Here is a 15143-nt window from a genome sequence, read left to right on the forward strand (position 1 = left end):
AGCTATTAATTTGATTGCTAAGTGATACGCATGCATCTCAAGCAAATTGAGATTGATTTGGCGGAATTGGTTGTCTGGTGAACGTCACCGACCCTAATGTCTAATTTGAATCGACGCGGAAGCAGGCACGTGCGATGATCGTGACTACAACGGTCGGATAGAAACCCCAAGCGGAATATATTTAGGTAGTCCGCTCGTTTTGAATTCGAGTCTTACGTTTGACGCGGAAAAGGAGCGGAAGACGATATGTTGGGAATGGCAGCAGCAGAAGAGCCGCAGCAAATGGAGGCGACGTCGTTTGCTGCTGCAGCAGCAGGAGAAGCGGAGACTGCGTTGTTGGTGGCGGATGCAGATCCGGAGACTGCGTTCTTGCAGCAGAAGGATGGAGGAGTGGCGACGGGTGGTGGGTTCGAGTGGGAGGTGTACAAGGAGAATGTCCGACCGCTGAAGCGCGGCCGCGACGTGAAGCTCCTCAATCATGCCCTCCGATCCCAGGTCGACCGCAGCCTGAATGCCTCTCTCCTCCGCACCCGCAGGCACTCCTCTCTATTTGCCCCTTCTCTTCGGCTTTCTCCTCTTCCTGGTTCTTTCTTGGAAATAGACAGATGGTTGGGTTGATAAACGATGAGGTTTCGTGTTTCCTGAGGATATCTTTTTAGGGTTTCGTGGTTCTTGAGTACCTGTTTCCATCTTAGTTGAGTCGTTTCCTTCTTTCATTTGTTCTTGATAATACATCAGGAGGATGATCGAGGCCATCGATGAGTACCAAGGCGAAGATCCTCTGCAGCCATGGCTCAGGTAAGGGTTTCTAATTTTCTCTACCCCTTCCCCAACCTGTTCTCTCTCTTCTCCCAATCCTGTGCATTGTTTGGTTCCATCGGTTAGAAGAAGCATGAATACTCATCATCTTTATTCTGCAAAAAGGCAAAGTTAGTTGGTTCTATTGGCTGAATTGGTATAACTTTTTAATTATCTGATCTAGAATTGGTATTAGTTGCTATTGTTGTTGTCGTGGTTGCCTATATTAAACAGATCAACTATCTTGTTGTTTTGACATTATTACTCTATCCAGATCTTATTTGTGAACTATACTTGAATTATTGTTCCTTACTCTGGATGCATTACTATGTTCTCTTGAGATCTTTGTAATGTTTTTGTCCTCATAATAGCCTTTGAATTGACATTAGTCTGGATCTTTCTTGCTTCCCCATTTAATCTGATTATACATCCTGATGAAGGTGCATCAAATGGGTTCAAGAATCATTTCCTACTGGAGGAGAGTGCTCAGGGTTGATCGTGATGTACGAGCAATGTGTGCGCACCTTTTGGCATGATGACCGCTATCGGGATGATTTGCGTTATCTTAGAGTGTGGCTCGAATATGTGGGTACCATGATTACTTTCTTGATATTTTATGGCCTTTCTTTTCGTATTTGGGTAGAATATGCGGGACCTTGATTTCTTTCTGTAGGCGGATAGCTGTGCAGATGCTGAAGTCATATTCCAATTCTTGGAGGCGAATCAAATTGGGCAAAGTCATTCAATCTTCTACACATCCTATGCCATGCACCTGGAGTCCAAGAATAAGCTAAGGAAGGCTGATGAGATCCTCAATCTTGGTCTAGCAAGGTTAAATTTCTCTACGAAACTTGTAATATGATTATTTATATTGATTCATAAAATTGTGGTTTGTTGGTTGAGGTGTCCTTCGATATGAATCTTCCATCCAAGACAAGAGATTGCTTTCATTATTTTAGACTTTTTGAAGGTTTATGAGAAGTTTGAGAGTTACTTTATGTTTGTAAAGATTGACCTTCACCTACAAACTAGACAGTGCTTTTGTGAAGATTGTTTCGGAAATTGCCTCCAGCATGCATTAAAGGTTTGATGGTAGGTCGATACTTGGTTGTAACATTCATCTGACCTTCAAGGGATTTTCTTTTTCTTAGATTGTGAATTTTGATGGGAAAAGGCTTGTATCATGAAGACATACAAGAGTGATGAGTCACTGGAGAAACCTTTTCTGGAATTTGGAAATATTTTGATTAAATAACAAGAAAAAAGTATCTTAAATTGCATATGAATGTACACTTAAAATGCAAGATTTTCTAAGTGTTTGCTGGTTTTTTAGGTAGCTAAGCATAGAATTGTTGATTTTGTATCATAGGAAGGCAAGATCATTAGTGAAATTAGAAGATGCATACAGGACATTCCTTGTGCGCTCAACACAAAAAAAGCATGGCAATGACGTATGTCACGTTAAACTTCAAAAAATTTTCTGTTCATCTTTATACACGTACTTATCTTCTTGTATTTCTCATACAGGAAGGTCTTGCATATCATCCCTTGCCCATTCGCAGCTTTGGAACTGTATTAACTTCAGCAGAATCGAGTAAGCCATTCTTGGAGTTGATTGTGATTTTTATAGTGTATAGCACTTACCTTATCTTCTGAAGTCCCAGGAAGACAGCCTGCAGAAAATTTTGGACAATCTAAGAGGATGGTCGCACTACAGAGGTCAGCTGTTCCCTATTAATCAAAATTAGGCATTTCTCAGGTGAACAAGTTTCTTTTGTGCTTTTATAAATGAGGAAAGGTGAAACTACCCACTAAGCATGTATAAGCAAGGATTTCATACACCTATGTAGTCATCACAACTTGTTCATATTTTTAAATTGTCTTAAATTACAAGACTACTACCTTTAGGCTTTTGCAGCAAAAAATGCGGAAGTCTGGAAGACAGGAAAGAAAAATGGAAAAAAAGAAGATAGTCAAATAACAAAGACAAGTTTCTTTGTTAGTATGATAAATTATGGAACCTAATGATTCCTGCCAGCATTTTTTCAGAGATATTCCACTTTGTATGCAGTCAACAACCAGAACAAAAACTTACTCGAACTATAACTATATTGTTAATATAGTACTTTGTTTACATCCACATAATTGTTAAGTTATTTTAAGTTAGAGCCTGTGCTTCTTAGATCTGTTGCAATTGCAAATAAACTCCTTCTCCTAGTCGAACTTCCCAAAACATCATTAAGTTATAAGTTAATGTATAGTGCGTTGTTTCTGAATTCACTAGCATTGTTGCAATGAAAAGATGTCCTGTCTCTCCTGCCTTTTTCTTATTTTAAAATACATTTTAGGTGATTCTACTCTCGGGAATATTGTATGATGTTTTCCCCACCATTCAAACTGATGAACTTTATTGTACTTGACATGTAGATATTTTGCAATTGCAAATAAACTCCTCTTAGTCGAACTTCCCAAAACATCATTAAGTTATAAGTTAATGTATAGTGCGTCGTTTCTGAATTCACTAGCATTGTTGCAATGAAAAGATGTCCTGTCTCTCCTGCCTTTTTCTTTTTTTAAAATACATTTTAGGTGATTCAGAAACTGATGTACCGTCTCTCGGGAATATTGTATGATGTTTTCCCCACCATTCAAACTGATGAACTTTATTGTACTTGACATGTAGATATTTTGCAATTGCAAATAAACTCCTCTTAGTCGAACTTCCCAAAACATCATTAAGTTATAAGTTAATGTATAGTGCGTCGTTTCTGAATTCACTAGCATTGTTGCAATGAAAAGATGTCCTGTCTCTCCTGCCTTTTTCTTTTTTTAAAATACATTTTAGGTGATTCAGAAACTGATGTACCGTCTCTCGGGAATATTGTATGATGTTTTCCCCACCATTCAAACTGATGTACTTTATTGTATGATGTTTTCACAGGATTGATACTAATAAGCCTCTCACCATATACAAAGATGCAAATACTGGGGCAAACGATCAATGCTCGAATCTGAAAGCCAACGAAAGATCTTGGAGTACTCTAGGAAGCCGATCAGATCGAAGTAAGGAAAATGTTTCAATCCCTAAAAAGTGGTCATCATATAAGGTCTGGCACCATTGACTTCTTAGTCAAACTTTGCTTTCTTGTATTTTTTTTTTTTCAACTGTTGATAATTTTTGAGTAATTTCATTAATTTTTTTGTAATAGGTCCCTCAAAAAATAGGACAAAGAACAGGTTCAGCAACATCAAGTACTTGTATTGAGGTGTATGTTGATGAAGAATGTGCAGAGTACGTTATCTGCTGATTTTTATATATTATGCAATTGACTAAGCAAAATTTGACTAAGTTCAGTCCATTAATTAGTTTAGCAATCCATTTTACTATCTGAAATAGTTTAATTAGAATTTATCCGCACTCACTGTAATGACAGTTTCAAATTTCCGTATCCTTATCAGATATCAAGCTTCTCATTCATATTACATCTTCCATGCGGATGGAGCAACTGTTTCCGAGCTAATGTATTCACACTTTTGTATTTGCATCAGATCACCCCCAGCTAAGGTTGCCAAGAATATGAATTCTTCGGTACTGAAACTTCGGCAAGCAACTAGCCAAAACCTAAAGAAGTAAGCAGTAGCCAAATTTTGATGATTCCCACATACATTGTTATTCAGGTTGCTGGCTTGATCATCTATGCCTTTTGTCTTGAACAGCGAAACAGAAATGCTCAAAGTCAATCCGTTGCGCAATTTTCATCTGCACAGCCTCAGATGATTGGTCCCGAAACCTGCAGTTGCGTGTTCTTAGGCTCCTCCCTGTTGCCGTTATATATCAAGGCTTGATGATGATTGGCTTCTGCACATTGGTACAATCTGGTGCTGATTGCAATTAAAATGTATGTTATATGCAGCTGCATAATTCATTTGTTAGGTGTCTAAGCAGCTTTTTCCTCCAAAGCTTGTAGCAACTGCGTTTTAGCATAAGAATAATTAATGATGTAGTCTCTATTATGAAGAAGAGGTCTATACGAAATCTCCAAAGAAAGTACACTGATGCATGGAAGAGGGTAATCTGCTGTACATTAACTGCCTGGCCTTCTTGATGTGCAGGGAGGAGAGAGAACACAGCCCGATGAGAAATTAATTGCAAAGATATATAGACACGTAAGCCTTACCAGTTCCATATTATATTAAGCTTGGTTTAAGCAGAGATGCTATGGCAGGTGAGCGAGCCTATCACCAGACAGTTTGAGATTCCTGTTTGAACACTTATGTGCCTAAACGATGCTAATTACATGTTATCTCATTCATGTGATTAGTTATCTTTAGTATTTCGTTTTTTATATTTTAAAAAATATATTAAGATTTTTATATTTATAAAAATAAAATATTTAGTCTTGTTTCTTTTAATGTTAGTGACTTTGTCGACAGAAATATTAATAAGATTTATCATTGAACACATATAGTATTTTCGTTAACAGAGTCCATGAAAAAAAATAATATTAAATATTTTATTTTCATAACTATAAGAATTTTAATGTAATTTTTAGAAATATAAAGATAGGGATATGCTTGTAAGAGGTAATATGTAATTAGATTGTATAAACATACATTGTTGGTGATACGGAAGAGTATACCGGGTGAATCTAGAAAATGATGGAGTCTCGAGGATATCATCACCGTGACAGTAGATGGAGGATATATAACGCTGCCGTGTATTAGAGCATGTCCACCGATGGGTCGAACTAGGTATGTGAGGCCATGCGGGAGATGGCATGGAGGTTTCCCGCTGAGCTGCTGCGTGAGGTTGTTGAGTATTGGGTTTCTTAGTTCGATGGGTGCGTCTGCTGAAGAGAAGAAGGGGGAAGGCAGCGCTGCGGCAGAAGCAACAGTAGACGGCCGCTGGTGTCGAGAAAAGCTGATCGCGGGATGCAGCTGATGGGCACGTTGAACTCGTTCTATGCAGATTGCTTGGTGTTCATCAAGCAGTCCTCCGTGCTCATAGCTGCTGATGGTGCAGTCCCGAAAGGGGACCGACTTTGACACGATTTGCCAAGTGTTCGACGAAATGCCTCGAGCAGGAGTCCTGTCCTTGGATCAGTTGCTCGGGTCTGTCAAACTACTGCTTAACTTGTTTGAGGTAGGAGAACAAGAACTATATCATGACTTGGTGCTCATAATTTATTTTTGATGAAAATTTGTGAATGTTTTGGGAGTATTTAAGAATCTGCAGCATCGGCAAGACGTACAGCGCAAGACAAATGCGTATTCCAAAGAATACACGAGCTGCCACTAAATGGTGTGTTGTCAGGGAAAATTGTACATCATTTTGATGGTCTTTTGAGAGGATTTGTAATCGAAGTGGGATTTCTTTTCCATCCTCTCTGAATCTGGTGCTTCAACCGGCAAAGTTCCTGTTCTTAAGACTCCATTTTGCCAATAATGCTCATACAGATTTTTTTGCTGATACCTGGCATCAAGGTTGTCCATACGTTGGCACACCTGCCAAAGAAAATTGATGATGATCGTAGATGCTGAGAGCACAAAAGATTCGCACATGGTGTTGACAAAAACAGGTGATTTCCACCAGAACACAAGTCTCAAGCTGTGCAACCCAAAATGCATCATTATTTAGATCATATGTACAAGCAGTCAACGATCCCAAGTAACAAACATTAGAACTCTCAGTTGTTTTAGCTGAAATAACAGGTTTCATATTCTTATTGCACGACAACAGAACTCATGGACACAAAGGACCGTCACCAGAATTAACAGAAGCCTGAGATAACACATATCTATATACCAAAACGTCCAGGAAAGTTTGGCCTCGAAGTTAAAGTGGCTGATAACGGCCACCAAATGATGGAGTCGACATTACCGATAGTACTTCAGTTACAGAAGCCATGGAACTCAGAGCAGCCTTAAGAACATCTTGTGAACACCCAGGCTTCACAATGCTCTTCACCTGCATATGAAGAAAGCCAACCAAAGAAGGACATGATGAGATGGGGCCATGTGACGTTGATAATTGTAGAAATTCCAGTAGGATTGTGATTATTGAGATAATTAACAAAGAAAGCCTTGAAGCATGTAGAAGTCATTGCAAAGTGAAATGATAAATGATGTGAAATGCATTAAGCAACATGATGGTTGAAGAAATGTTGTAATTCATTTCCGGAAACAACATTATCGCTTCTGATGTTACTTCAAGTTCGTAAGAGACTGCTCTATTGATATAGCTTTATAGAAGGAAAATTTGAATGTTGCACATAAATGGGCTCAAGAAAATGAAAACTGAAATAAATTCACAAAACCCACTAATATATATGTCATAGTGGTTTCGGTTGGTATGAAAAATGTCACTTGTTAGGAACATATCAACTCGGAAGAGAAAACGGACGCAATTGTAATCATAACGCGAACCTTATCTAGGTATTCCTGGAGCTTCTTCATTCGGCCCATGTAATCTTGATCCTCAACAGAGAGTGTGTAGGTCTTAACATCAGCTCCCGGTCCTTCAAATTGAAGTGGTCCTGGGTTTCTGTACAAGTCATCCATCAAAAAGCTCAAAGCCTTCTGTCTCAACAACCTGAAACAAGAGGCAAGAAGATACCAGACGGTTGAAGTAGATTACAAAAGGTAGTTGTGTAGCTCTATCACTGAAAGATTAGAAAATCACACTCCAATTGTCAGATGGACCAAATTTACTGCCAATCCTTGACAAATTTCAGTATAACATCTATAAGAGTGTAATGTGAGATAACGATGATCAGTTATTCACGATGATTGTATAGATTTCTGATAGAGCTACTTGAGTACTTTGACCTTGTTTGGTTGAAATGCAAACTAATGCAACTTAGGGACATCAAGGTGCGATCTTTGAAACATACTCGTAAACTTTTCCTTTCAAGTCCACCGTAGAGGGATGGATGGCAGGTTTTCCAATAGGAGTGGCTCCAGGTCCACGAGAATATCGCTTCACAGTCATCATTGCCTAGGTGAAACCAAATTATTTATTCAATTTGATCTACATAAATAATTGATGTTTTCGACATGCAAGGATTGCAAACAATGAAGATCATACCGTAAGTGGTGCAGCACCACAGCGCCATTTGTTCACAGGATGTTTCAAGTTTGTTATAGTGGCCATGTATCCATTTAAACCCGCTGCTAAGATATGATAGCAGATGTGTCCAAGAACCTGTATGTCAAGAAAATTTATTTGTTGAATCATATAACCAAAAAAAATGGGGGAAAAAAAAGCAAAACACACAAGTTGGCACATACATATGCATAGTCGCAGTCGAATTTTGATGGTAAAGATCCACGAGCTTGATACCCAAAGAAATGGCAGATGGCATTGAATTTCTTCCCTTTATATATGCCTTCTTTCTGGAAGAATAAGAATCATTTAATACTTTCAAGTTAAAATCACAACGGCAAAGGAGCTCATACTAAATTAAGGAATAAACAACTAATATATTGATGTGAATTATCAGTGCAACTTGTAATATCATCAGCCAAGTGACATTCGCTTAATGGGAAGTTCTTGAAACTATGCCACCATCAACTGTAGAAGTTGACTTACCATCCTTCTGTTCATTTCTGTTTCAACTAACTGTGCAAAGAGCTTCTCTGTTTCAATCTGAAGAAAAGAATCATTAGGGTTAAATAAGAAAACATTAATAGGAACCTTTTCTTGTTTCCACATATAATAAGATGTACCTGGGACAACTGGGCAGAGTCATCAGATTCTGGATGAAGCAGCAGCTGCATTTAAGAATTTCTTATGGTAAGATTAAGAACACAAACAATTTGCTCTCATTTAATTAAAGAAGTAGGAAGAACCTGTTTCCTAATAAAGGGTGGCAAAAATTCAAACAACGCAGATGCCCAAGGTGAAAGATGAGAAGAAATATTTTCAGTTAAAATGCCTTGGTTGTGGAGACCGTGAATTTCCTGGAACAGTCACAGCCAAATATCATAAAATGTTGGAGCATGTTCAAATAAACTACAAGTTTTCCATGTGGTGATTATTTCTATAGATGTTGGTGAGCATGTCGTTTATTGTAGGAACAAGGAACTACCTGTAGAAGAGCATACAATTCTGGAATGCTCTCTATGAGACCCTCAGGAATGAGAATGACACCATGGTACTTCTCTGGAGAAAAAAAGGTGAGTTATCAGAATAGGACATATTAGCCAATAACCAAAGCATATTAAAATAGTCCCACCTTTCTCTGCCCTGGCTTGAACTGCATCACAAATTTGCTTTGTAATGTCAAAAATGGTAAGTTTTGACAAGGCCACCTCCTCTCCCAAGATGAGCTGACAATGGATAAATCAAATGAATATATAGCACTATTAGAACAAAAGCCTGCATGCATCTCTCCTCGGCAATAAAAAAATTTCCTTACTAATCATTATTAAATAAGCCAACAAGAACAGAATTTCTTATGGGGACAAACCATATTCGGATGACTCTGAAGTGCACACTCTAAAGCCACATGAGAAGCTTTGCGTCCCATCAGGCGAATGAAATAATAATACTGCAGCAGAGTCCATTAGTTGATAAAAGTATCTAAAAGGCAAATGTTCTTATTACATAATTGAAATGTTGTACAATTCAAGCAAATATTTTCTGACGAAAGTCACACTGATTTCTTTTCAAGTAAAAATAATATTTGGTTAAAAAATGATTAACTGCATGAGCACCAGCAATAAGTGCCAACAATTTCCATCATGTATCAGAGCAACACATATCAAAAGGTTTTAATACCAAAAGGAAAAACCAGTTCTTTTTTGTTTCTTTTAATTTTTTTTAACCACGATAGGTTCCTATCAGGTCTTGCTAAAAGCCTAAGTCAACCGAGTTATTTCATTATCATAACTAATAGATATGCTATCCTTTTTTTACTCCTTTTCTAAGGCTGTAAGATCATTCTTACCTTCTCTGCAGACAGTGCATCAATGCAGACATTGCTTATTAGTTGCGAATTAACCTGGAATTGAGAAGTAGCATAATAAGCATCAAATTGTGAAGATTGAACCACACATTTGTTATGAGCTTACATGAGGCTTACCCTGCAAACAGTGTCGAATCCAACATCGGTCTCAACAAACTGATTCTTAAGATCCCCATAAAAAGTAACAGGGACGCCAACCACCTGTTCACATTCTATGTTTGTAAATCATTGGAAGAAACCAATATAAGCATAGATGGAGAAAAGAAAACACTTTATATAAATTTTGTGTAAAATGTTATCATTCAGATGTCTGGTCACCAAAAAGGAATATAGTCAATTTGTATATGGATTGAGTCATTCAACAACAAATGAATGTAAAAAATAATAATATATGGAAAACAGAGGTACCTTTGTTGGACATTTGGCCTCAGCAAATGTTTCTGCAAGCTGAGCAGCATCTGAGTTGGATGTGACTCCTTGTGACATAAGCAATAAGGATTTAGTAAGAAGGTATACACACAAATCTGAAAAGATACTAGAAGTCTTCCGTGGAATCATCAAGTACCTCCAACAATGACAAGACCATCCAATTTCAGATCTCGGCAAGCAGTCAAAGCAGCATTTACTTGCTCAGTTGTTCTGATTTGATCCACAGTCCGGCCTAGCAAATCATAGCCACCTTCAAAACAAAAAACAGCTTCTTCAGATCAGAACGATCGATGAGCTTAATAAGATGAAAATAAGATACTGTAGCTAAGTTTTTGCACACCTTGATTTTTATAAGTAGCAAGAACCTCATCTGTGATTTCCAGAGTTCTCTGTGCAAATAGACCTTCAGTGCCACCTGTATCAAAGTGATGGAAAAGGAGTTTGGTTTGTATTTATCTCAACTGAGAAGCCATTAGCTTATAATTCATATAAATTAACCTAGAAATCCTGGCCTCATACTCACAGTAACTGCTTATAGACGGACAACAGCTAAATGAATTAGAATAAGTTAAGAAACAGCACAAACAAATTTGAGGATCACAGACAGGAACTTTCATTTCAAAACAAAAAGACAGGAAAACTTCACAAGTTGCTTTCTTGTCGAGAATTAAACAATTTAAATTAACAAGAATCAGTAAAGGCCACTACCTATATTCATCCATCTTAAGTACCAGGTATGTCCGAAATGTATGGTTCATGAGAAGCACAACTTATGTGCACACCACATAAAATTACATGCATGAAAACCGGAATGAGGACCAACCCCAAATTGCACATGTTATTTATCCCCAATTTCATGCCCTTTATTTCTTGCTCCCTCTTTTGTGCTAACAACCACTTTGTCCAACAAAGCCAGTCCATGCTATACCACTGACTGGCTGGAATATGTTATGAATAGGTGTTGAAATCCTCCGTTGATAAGTGAACATACATTTCTTTTTTCTGTATAGCTGAATGATGAATTTGAATTTGCTTGCAAAAAATGTTTCTTGACGTAGACACTGTAGAAAAGGAATGCTTCATGATGAGAAATGCTTACCAACAAAACCAAGCAAAATACTGTCGGGGTTGTGAATTTTAATAGCACTATAAAGGCCCCATACAACGTTATGTCCTCCTGGTGATTGCCTTCCACAAAATACCACACCAACCCTGCATTTCATCATGTGGAACAATGAATGCATCAACAAGAGAGATCAGATGAAGAAACATGAGCAACTCAACTTCATAACTTGAAGAGTAATACAAGCCCATGCCAAAAAAAGGGACAATAAAAATTAAAAGTATAGATGGAGCCTTGTCCTAACCACTTAAGCTTTTGGGATTACTGAGAAACCAATTCCAAGTCCTATCATGTAAGTAGCCAACTTGTACAACATGTACACTCTATTGGTTAGATTAATATTAACTGTGTTTAGAGCAAGGTTCGCCGAACCGTACCGTACCGGCGTTTCGACGCTGGCTCGGTACGGTACGGTACGGCGTACCGAGCGGTATACCGAGGTGTACCGCTCGGTACACCTGATTTCACCGATTTATCCCTCCGAAAATACCTGAAAATTAAAAAAAAAGTTAGGATAGAGTTTTCAAGTTACAAATAAATATAGTAATAATATAAGTTTAGCAAAATCAATGTAAATTTGGTAAAAATAGCATCACATATCTTTTTCGGGCTTTGAGGTAGTCTTGTTCGAGGTTCGTATTTCAGCTCGTTATAGATTGAAATATCTATAGAAAAATCAGTTGAATTGTTAGACTATTTTGTTACAATATAAACTCTAAAATTCAAATGAATTAAATAATCATATATCTAGATATACCTGATTGTTAATTCTACCACCAAAACGAACGACAAGCCTCCACGGGTGGTGGATCGGGGTCCTCGATCCGATACATATCAATATGATACGTTTGTTTGACCCAATCATGAAATTGATCACATGACATAGTGTATTGATACACCGTATGCCATTGATGCATCAATGTGGTACTGATCGTAGATTGATCGTCATAAATCATATTTGTCCGAGGCAGCTCTTGAGGCATATATTGGTGTTGTTCTGTATCATGCTGTTGCTCAGAGAAGGATGACCAACTATCACCATACTGTTGTTGCCCATATAATTCTTCATAATACGATGGCTGTGAATACGATGAGTCTCTTTCTGTGTCTATATCATGTATGCTCTGTCGCATTTGTTCATATTCATCCACTGCCTTCCCCTTCCCCTTCTCCTTTCCCTTCCGCGCATAAACTTAACCAGTACCTTGTCGAGTTCCATGATCTAAATCTTGAGTGGCATGTGTAAAATATTGCTCCTCAGTCCATTCACCACCCTCAAGTTGTGCAGACGAGACCAACGACTGCCCGGTATCACCGCCATCATTTGTTGAGGCACTGTTGTCCGTGTTGCTGTCATGTCTCTGGACCGAACGAGAAAGAGAATGTGATTGTGAAGGTGTCTCGTCGCCCGACTCGATTCTTTCCAACGATGCAACTGATGCTATTGCCTTCCCCTTTGCCTTTGCACGTTGGGCGGACGAGTGTGACCGTTGGGTATCGGTAGTTCCTCGAGCAGTTTGACTCATACCTTTTGATTAGAAAGTTCTTCCTCTTAATCTTCCCAAATTTACCTCGATTGAATTCACAAATCGTTGTTTTATAGAGTTTATGAGAGAAAAGAAATGTTTGAGAGAGAGTTTAAGAGTGTATAATGAAATAGGGGAGAGAAGATTAGTTTAAATAGGAGGAGAAATGGCTACAACGGTCAATTTGACCGTTGGAGCACTGTAGCACTGCTACAGTGTGGTAACGGTCGATTTCGACCGTTACCGAGTGGTACCGGTCGATTTCGACCGTTACCGAGTGGTATCGGGCGGTAACGGTCGAAATCGACCGTTACCGAATGGTACCGGGCGGTAACGGTCGAAATTTCGACCGTTACCGCCCGATACAGGCTTTTTTTGGTGTACCGCCCGGTAGAGGGCGGTCCGCGTACCGGTCGCCTCTCGGACCGGTACGTACCGCCCGTACCGGGCGGTACACATCGGTATGGCGAACCTTGGTTTAGAGTACATGTTATTTTATATTTCGAGACACTGATTTGTTATGGCGTCACAAACGTTCGATGGGAAAAAGAAGATGACATCAATATGGCATGCCGCTACTTAAATGGGGAAAGTTCAATGATTCTCAGACCTGAGGAAATTGACAGGAAAAGTAGTGTGTATCTTCCATCCTATGTTTGCATTAATGTTGTAGGATAGCTTTTCAATGTAGATTTCTGTGTATGGTTCAAACTTGTATCTACAGATATTAATCAAGAAAATGTTGCACACTAAGCATACTGTAGAAGAGCTCATATTCACGAACCTCATAGGGGGATGCTCCGTAATGATCTGGGCATCAGGCACCTTGGCTGTGGCCCTCAAGAAATGAGCTAATGGCTGACCAAATGTGTGCGGAAACGCCCGACCGATGACATGTTCACTAGATGGATCTGCACAGGTTGTCGAATCGCCAAACTCTACCCTCACCGTAGTGCCCTGTTCACCATAGGGGAAACAGACGAGTTTACGGACTTGATCCAACAAAGGAAGCACATGTAATCCACATGAAGATCCCAGAACAGGCAAAAAAGATCGAATATATAGTGCAGGAGGAACCCAAATTAAGCAGTATTACACATATTCTGCCAGATTCATGAAGCAGCTAAGACATTTCCTCATAAGCAGAATATAGGGTAGATGAAATCATGATTAGAATTAAACTGATTTCAAGAAAAATATCATCTTCGAGCTCGATCATCCCAATAGACCAGCTAATGGAAGGGTTTACTCAATTTGCACCTATTATTACCCGCGGATGAGCCACTGAAAAAGAGTGGGGAAAGGAATTGCATCAAACTCCACAACGAATTTAACCCCTTTAAGTATCTTATCTTGTAGTACCCTTTCGATCCCCCAAAGGCGAAAGGGACACAATCCGCCATCGAGCAAACATCGAGCAGACTCGCAACGGAAGAAGAAACGAAAGGAAACGTCGTCAACCCTCTCCAAAAAGGCAAGAAGAAAACTGGTCGTAATAGCAGTAGAAGAGGACGGAGAGAGACCTGGAGACAGGGAGGGAGCTCAGGGTGGTACTCTGCTCGCTTCTTCTGGAGCTCCGATAGCTCCCGAGGAACGCCGAAATCCGACTCCATACCTTTCCTTCACCTTGCAATCTTCTCCCCCTTCTCGTTTGCTTCCTTTGCCCTGTCTGTGCGTGTAGGAATCCTTTTTAATATCCTTCCGCATTGCGTCAGTGTATATATAATTGTCGTCGTGTACGACGTGGAGGAGACCCGAGAGAGGGTCGCGGGGACGAGGTAACACAAACCGCGGGCGATGGCAGGAAACGAGTCGCGACGCCGCCACCGGTTTCGCGACTTCATTGCCCGCCACGGGTCTGCGCGCCGCAGTGGTGTTTGACGAAAATACCCTTCCCCCTCGGCGATGAGACTGCGTTGGGTTTCGCGAGAGGAATAGGATTTGCTGTTCCAAAACTGGGATCAGAACCAGGGATAGCAGATGGATTATAATATACCCTGCTGACTTGTCAGATTCTGATTGCTTAGGTCGTTAAAAATGGGCCGGGCCGGGCCGGGCCCAGGCGAGACTGGATACTGTTTTAAAAGCAAACAGCCCATCAAAAGGATAGAATAGATGGCGTTCTCCTCTTACGACGGTGAGCTTACCGTATGACGCCCTTGTCCGGGTCTCGAAACCGTAGGCAGTTGCTGATGGTTCTCTCTCCTGCGTTTTCCCAACCATGGCATCGAGCCATATAATTGACCTCTCTTTATCGTCTCTGGTGAAATGTATTCTGCTCACCTACCGCCATACAGC

At 39.6% G+C, this 15143-nt stretch overlaps 2 protein-coding genes across 5 annotated transcripts; one reads left to right on the top strand and one right to left on the bottom strand.

The window, feature by feature from the left end:
• The first annotated feature begins 28 nt into the window (after window positions 1–28).
• Window positions 29–4907, top strand: LOC135583093 (mitotic spindle checkpoint protein BUBR1-like). Of its 4 annotated transcripts, none has more exons than XM_065098934.1 (11): window positions 29–536; window positions 739–798; window positions 1239–1383; window positions 1472–1629; window positions 2168–2249; window positions 2326–2392; window positions 2457–2517; window positions 3740–3905; window positions 4008–4090; window positions 4258–4428; window positions 4516–4907. In XM_065098934.1, the coding sequence occupies exons 1-11, from the start codon at window positions 247–249 to the stop codon at window positions 4574–4576; spliced, it is 1344 nt and encodes a 447-aa protein (XP_064955006.1). In that variant the 5' UTR covers window positions 29–246; the 3' UTR covers window positions 4577–4907. The 4 variants fall into 4 exon arrangements, with proteins under 4 accessions (XP_064955006.1, XP_064955007.1, XP_064955008.1 ...); XM_065098935.1 differs by having other exon boundaries at window positions 2463–2517; window positions 4516–4904; XM_065098936.1 differs by having other exon boundaries at window positions 189–536; window positions 4348–4428; window positions 4516–4900.
• Window positions 4908–6407: 1500 nt separating this feature from the next.
• Window positions 6408–14540, bottom strand: LOC135607259 (pyrophosphate--fructose 6-phosphate 1-phosphotransferase subunit alpha-like). Its single transcript, XM_065098938.1, has 19 exons — window positions 14369–14540; window positions 13630–13802; window positions 11296–11408; window positions 10537–10611; window positions 10333–10446; window positions 10176–10243; window positions 9885–9968; window positions 9750–9803; window positions 9270–9350; window positions 9036–9129; window positions 8889–8962; window positions 8650–8760; window positions 8527–8571; window positions 8390–8446; window positions 8089–8193; window positions 7886–8002; window positions 7692–7795; window positions 7225–7390; window positions 6408–6766 (listed from the first exon to the last, which is right to left on the bottom strand). The coding sequence occupies exons 1-19, from the start codon at window positions 14456–14458 to the stop codon at window positions 6635–6637; spliced, it is 1857 nt and encodes a 618-aa protein (XP_064955010.1). The 5' UTR covers window positions 14459–14540; the 3' UTR covers window positions 6408–6634.
• Window positions 14541–15143: the final 603 nt, after the last annotated feature.

This window comes from Musa acuminata, chromosome BXJ2-3 (genome assembly GCF_036884655.1).
Source record: "Musa acuminata AAA Group cultivar baxijiao chromosome BXJ2-3, Cavendish_Baxijiao_AAA, whole genome shotgun sequence".
Lineage (NCBI taxonomy): Eukaryota > Viridiplantae > Streptophyta > Magnoliopsida > Zingiberales > Musaceae > Musa > Musa acuminata.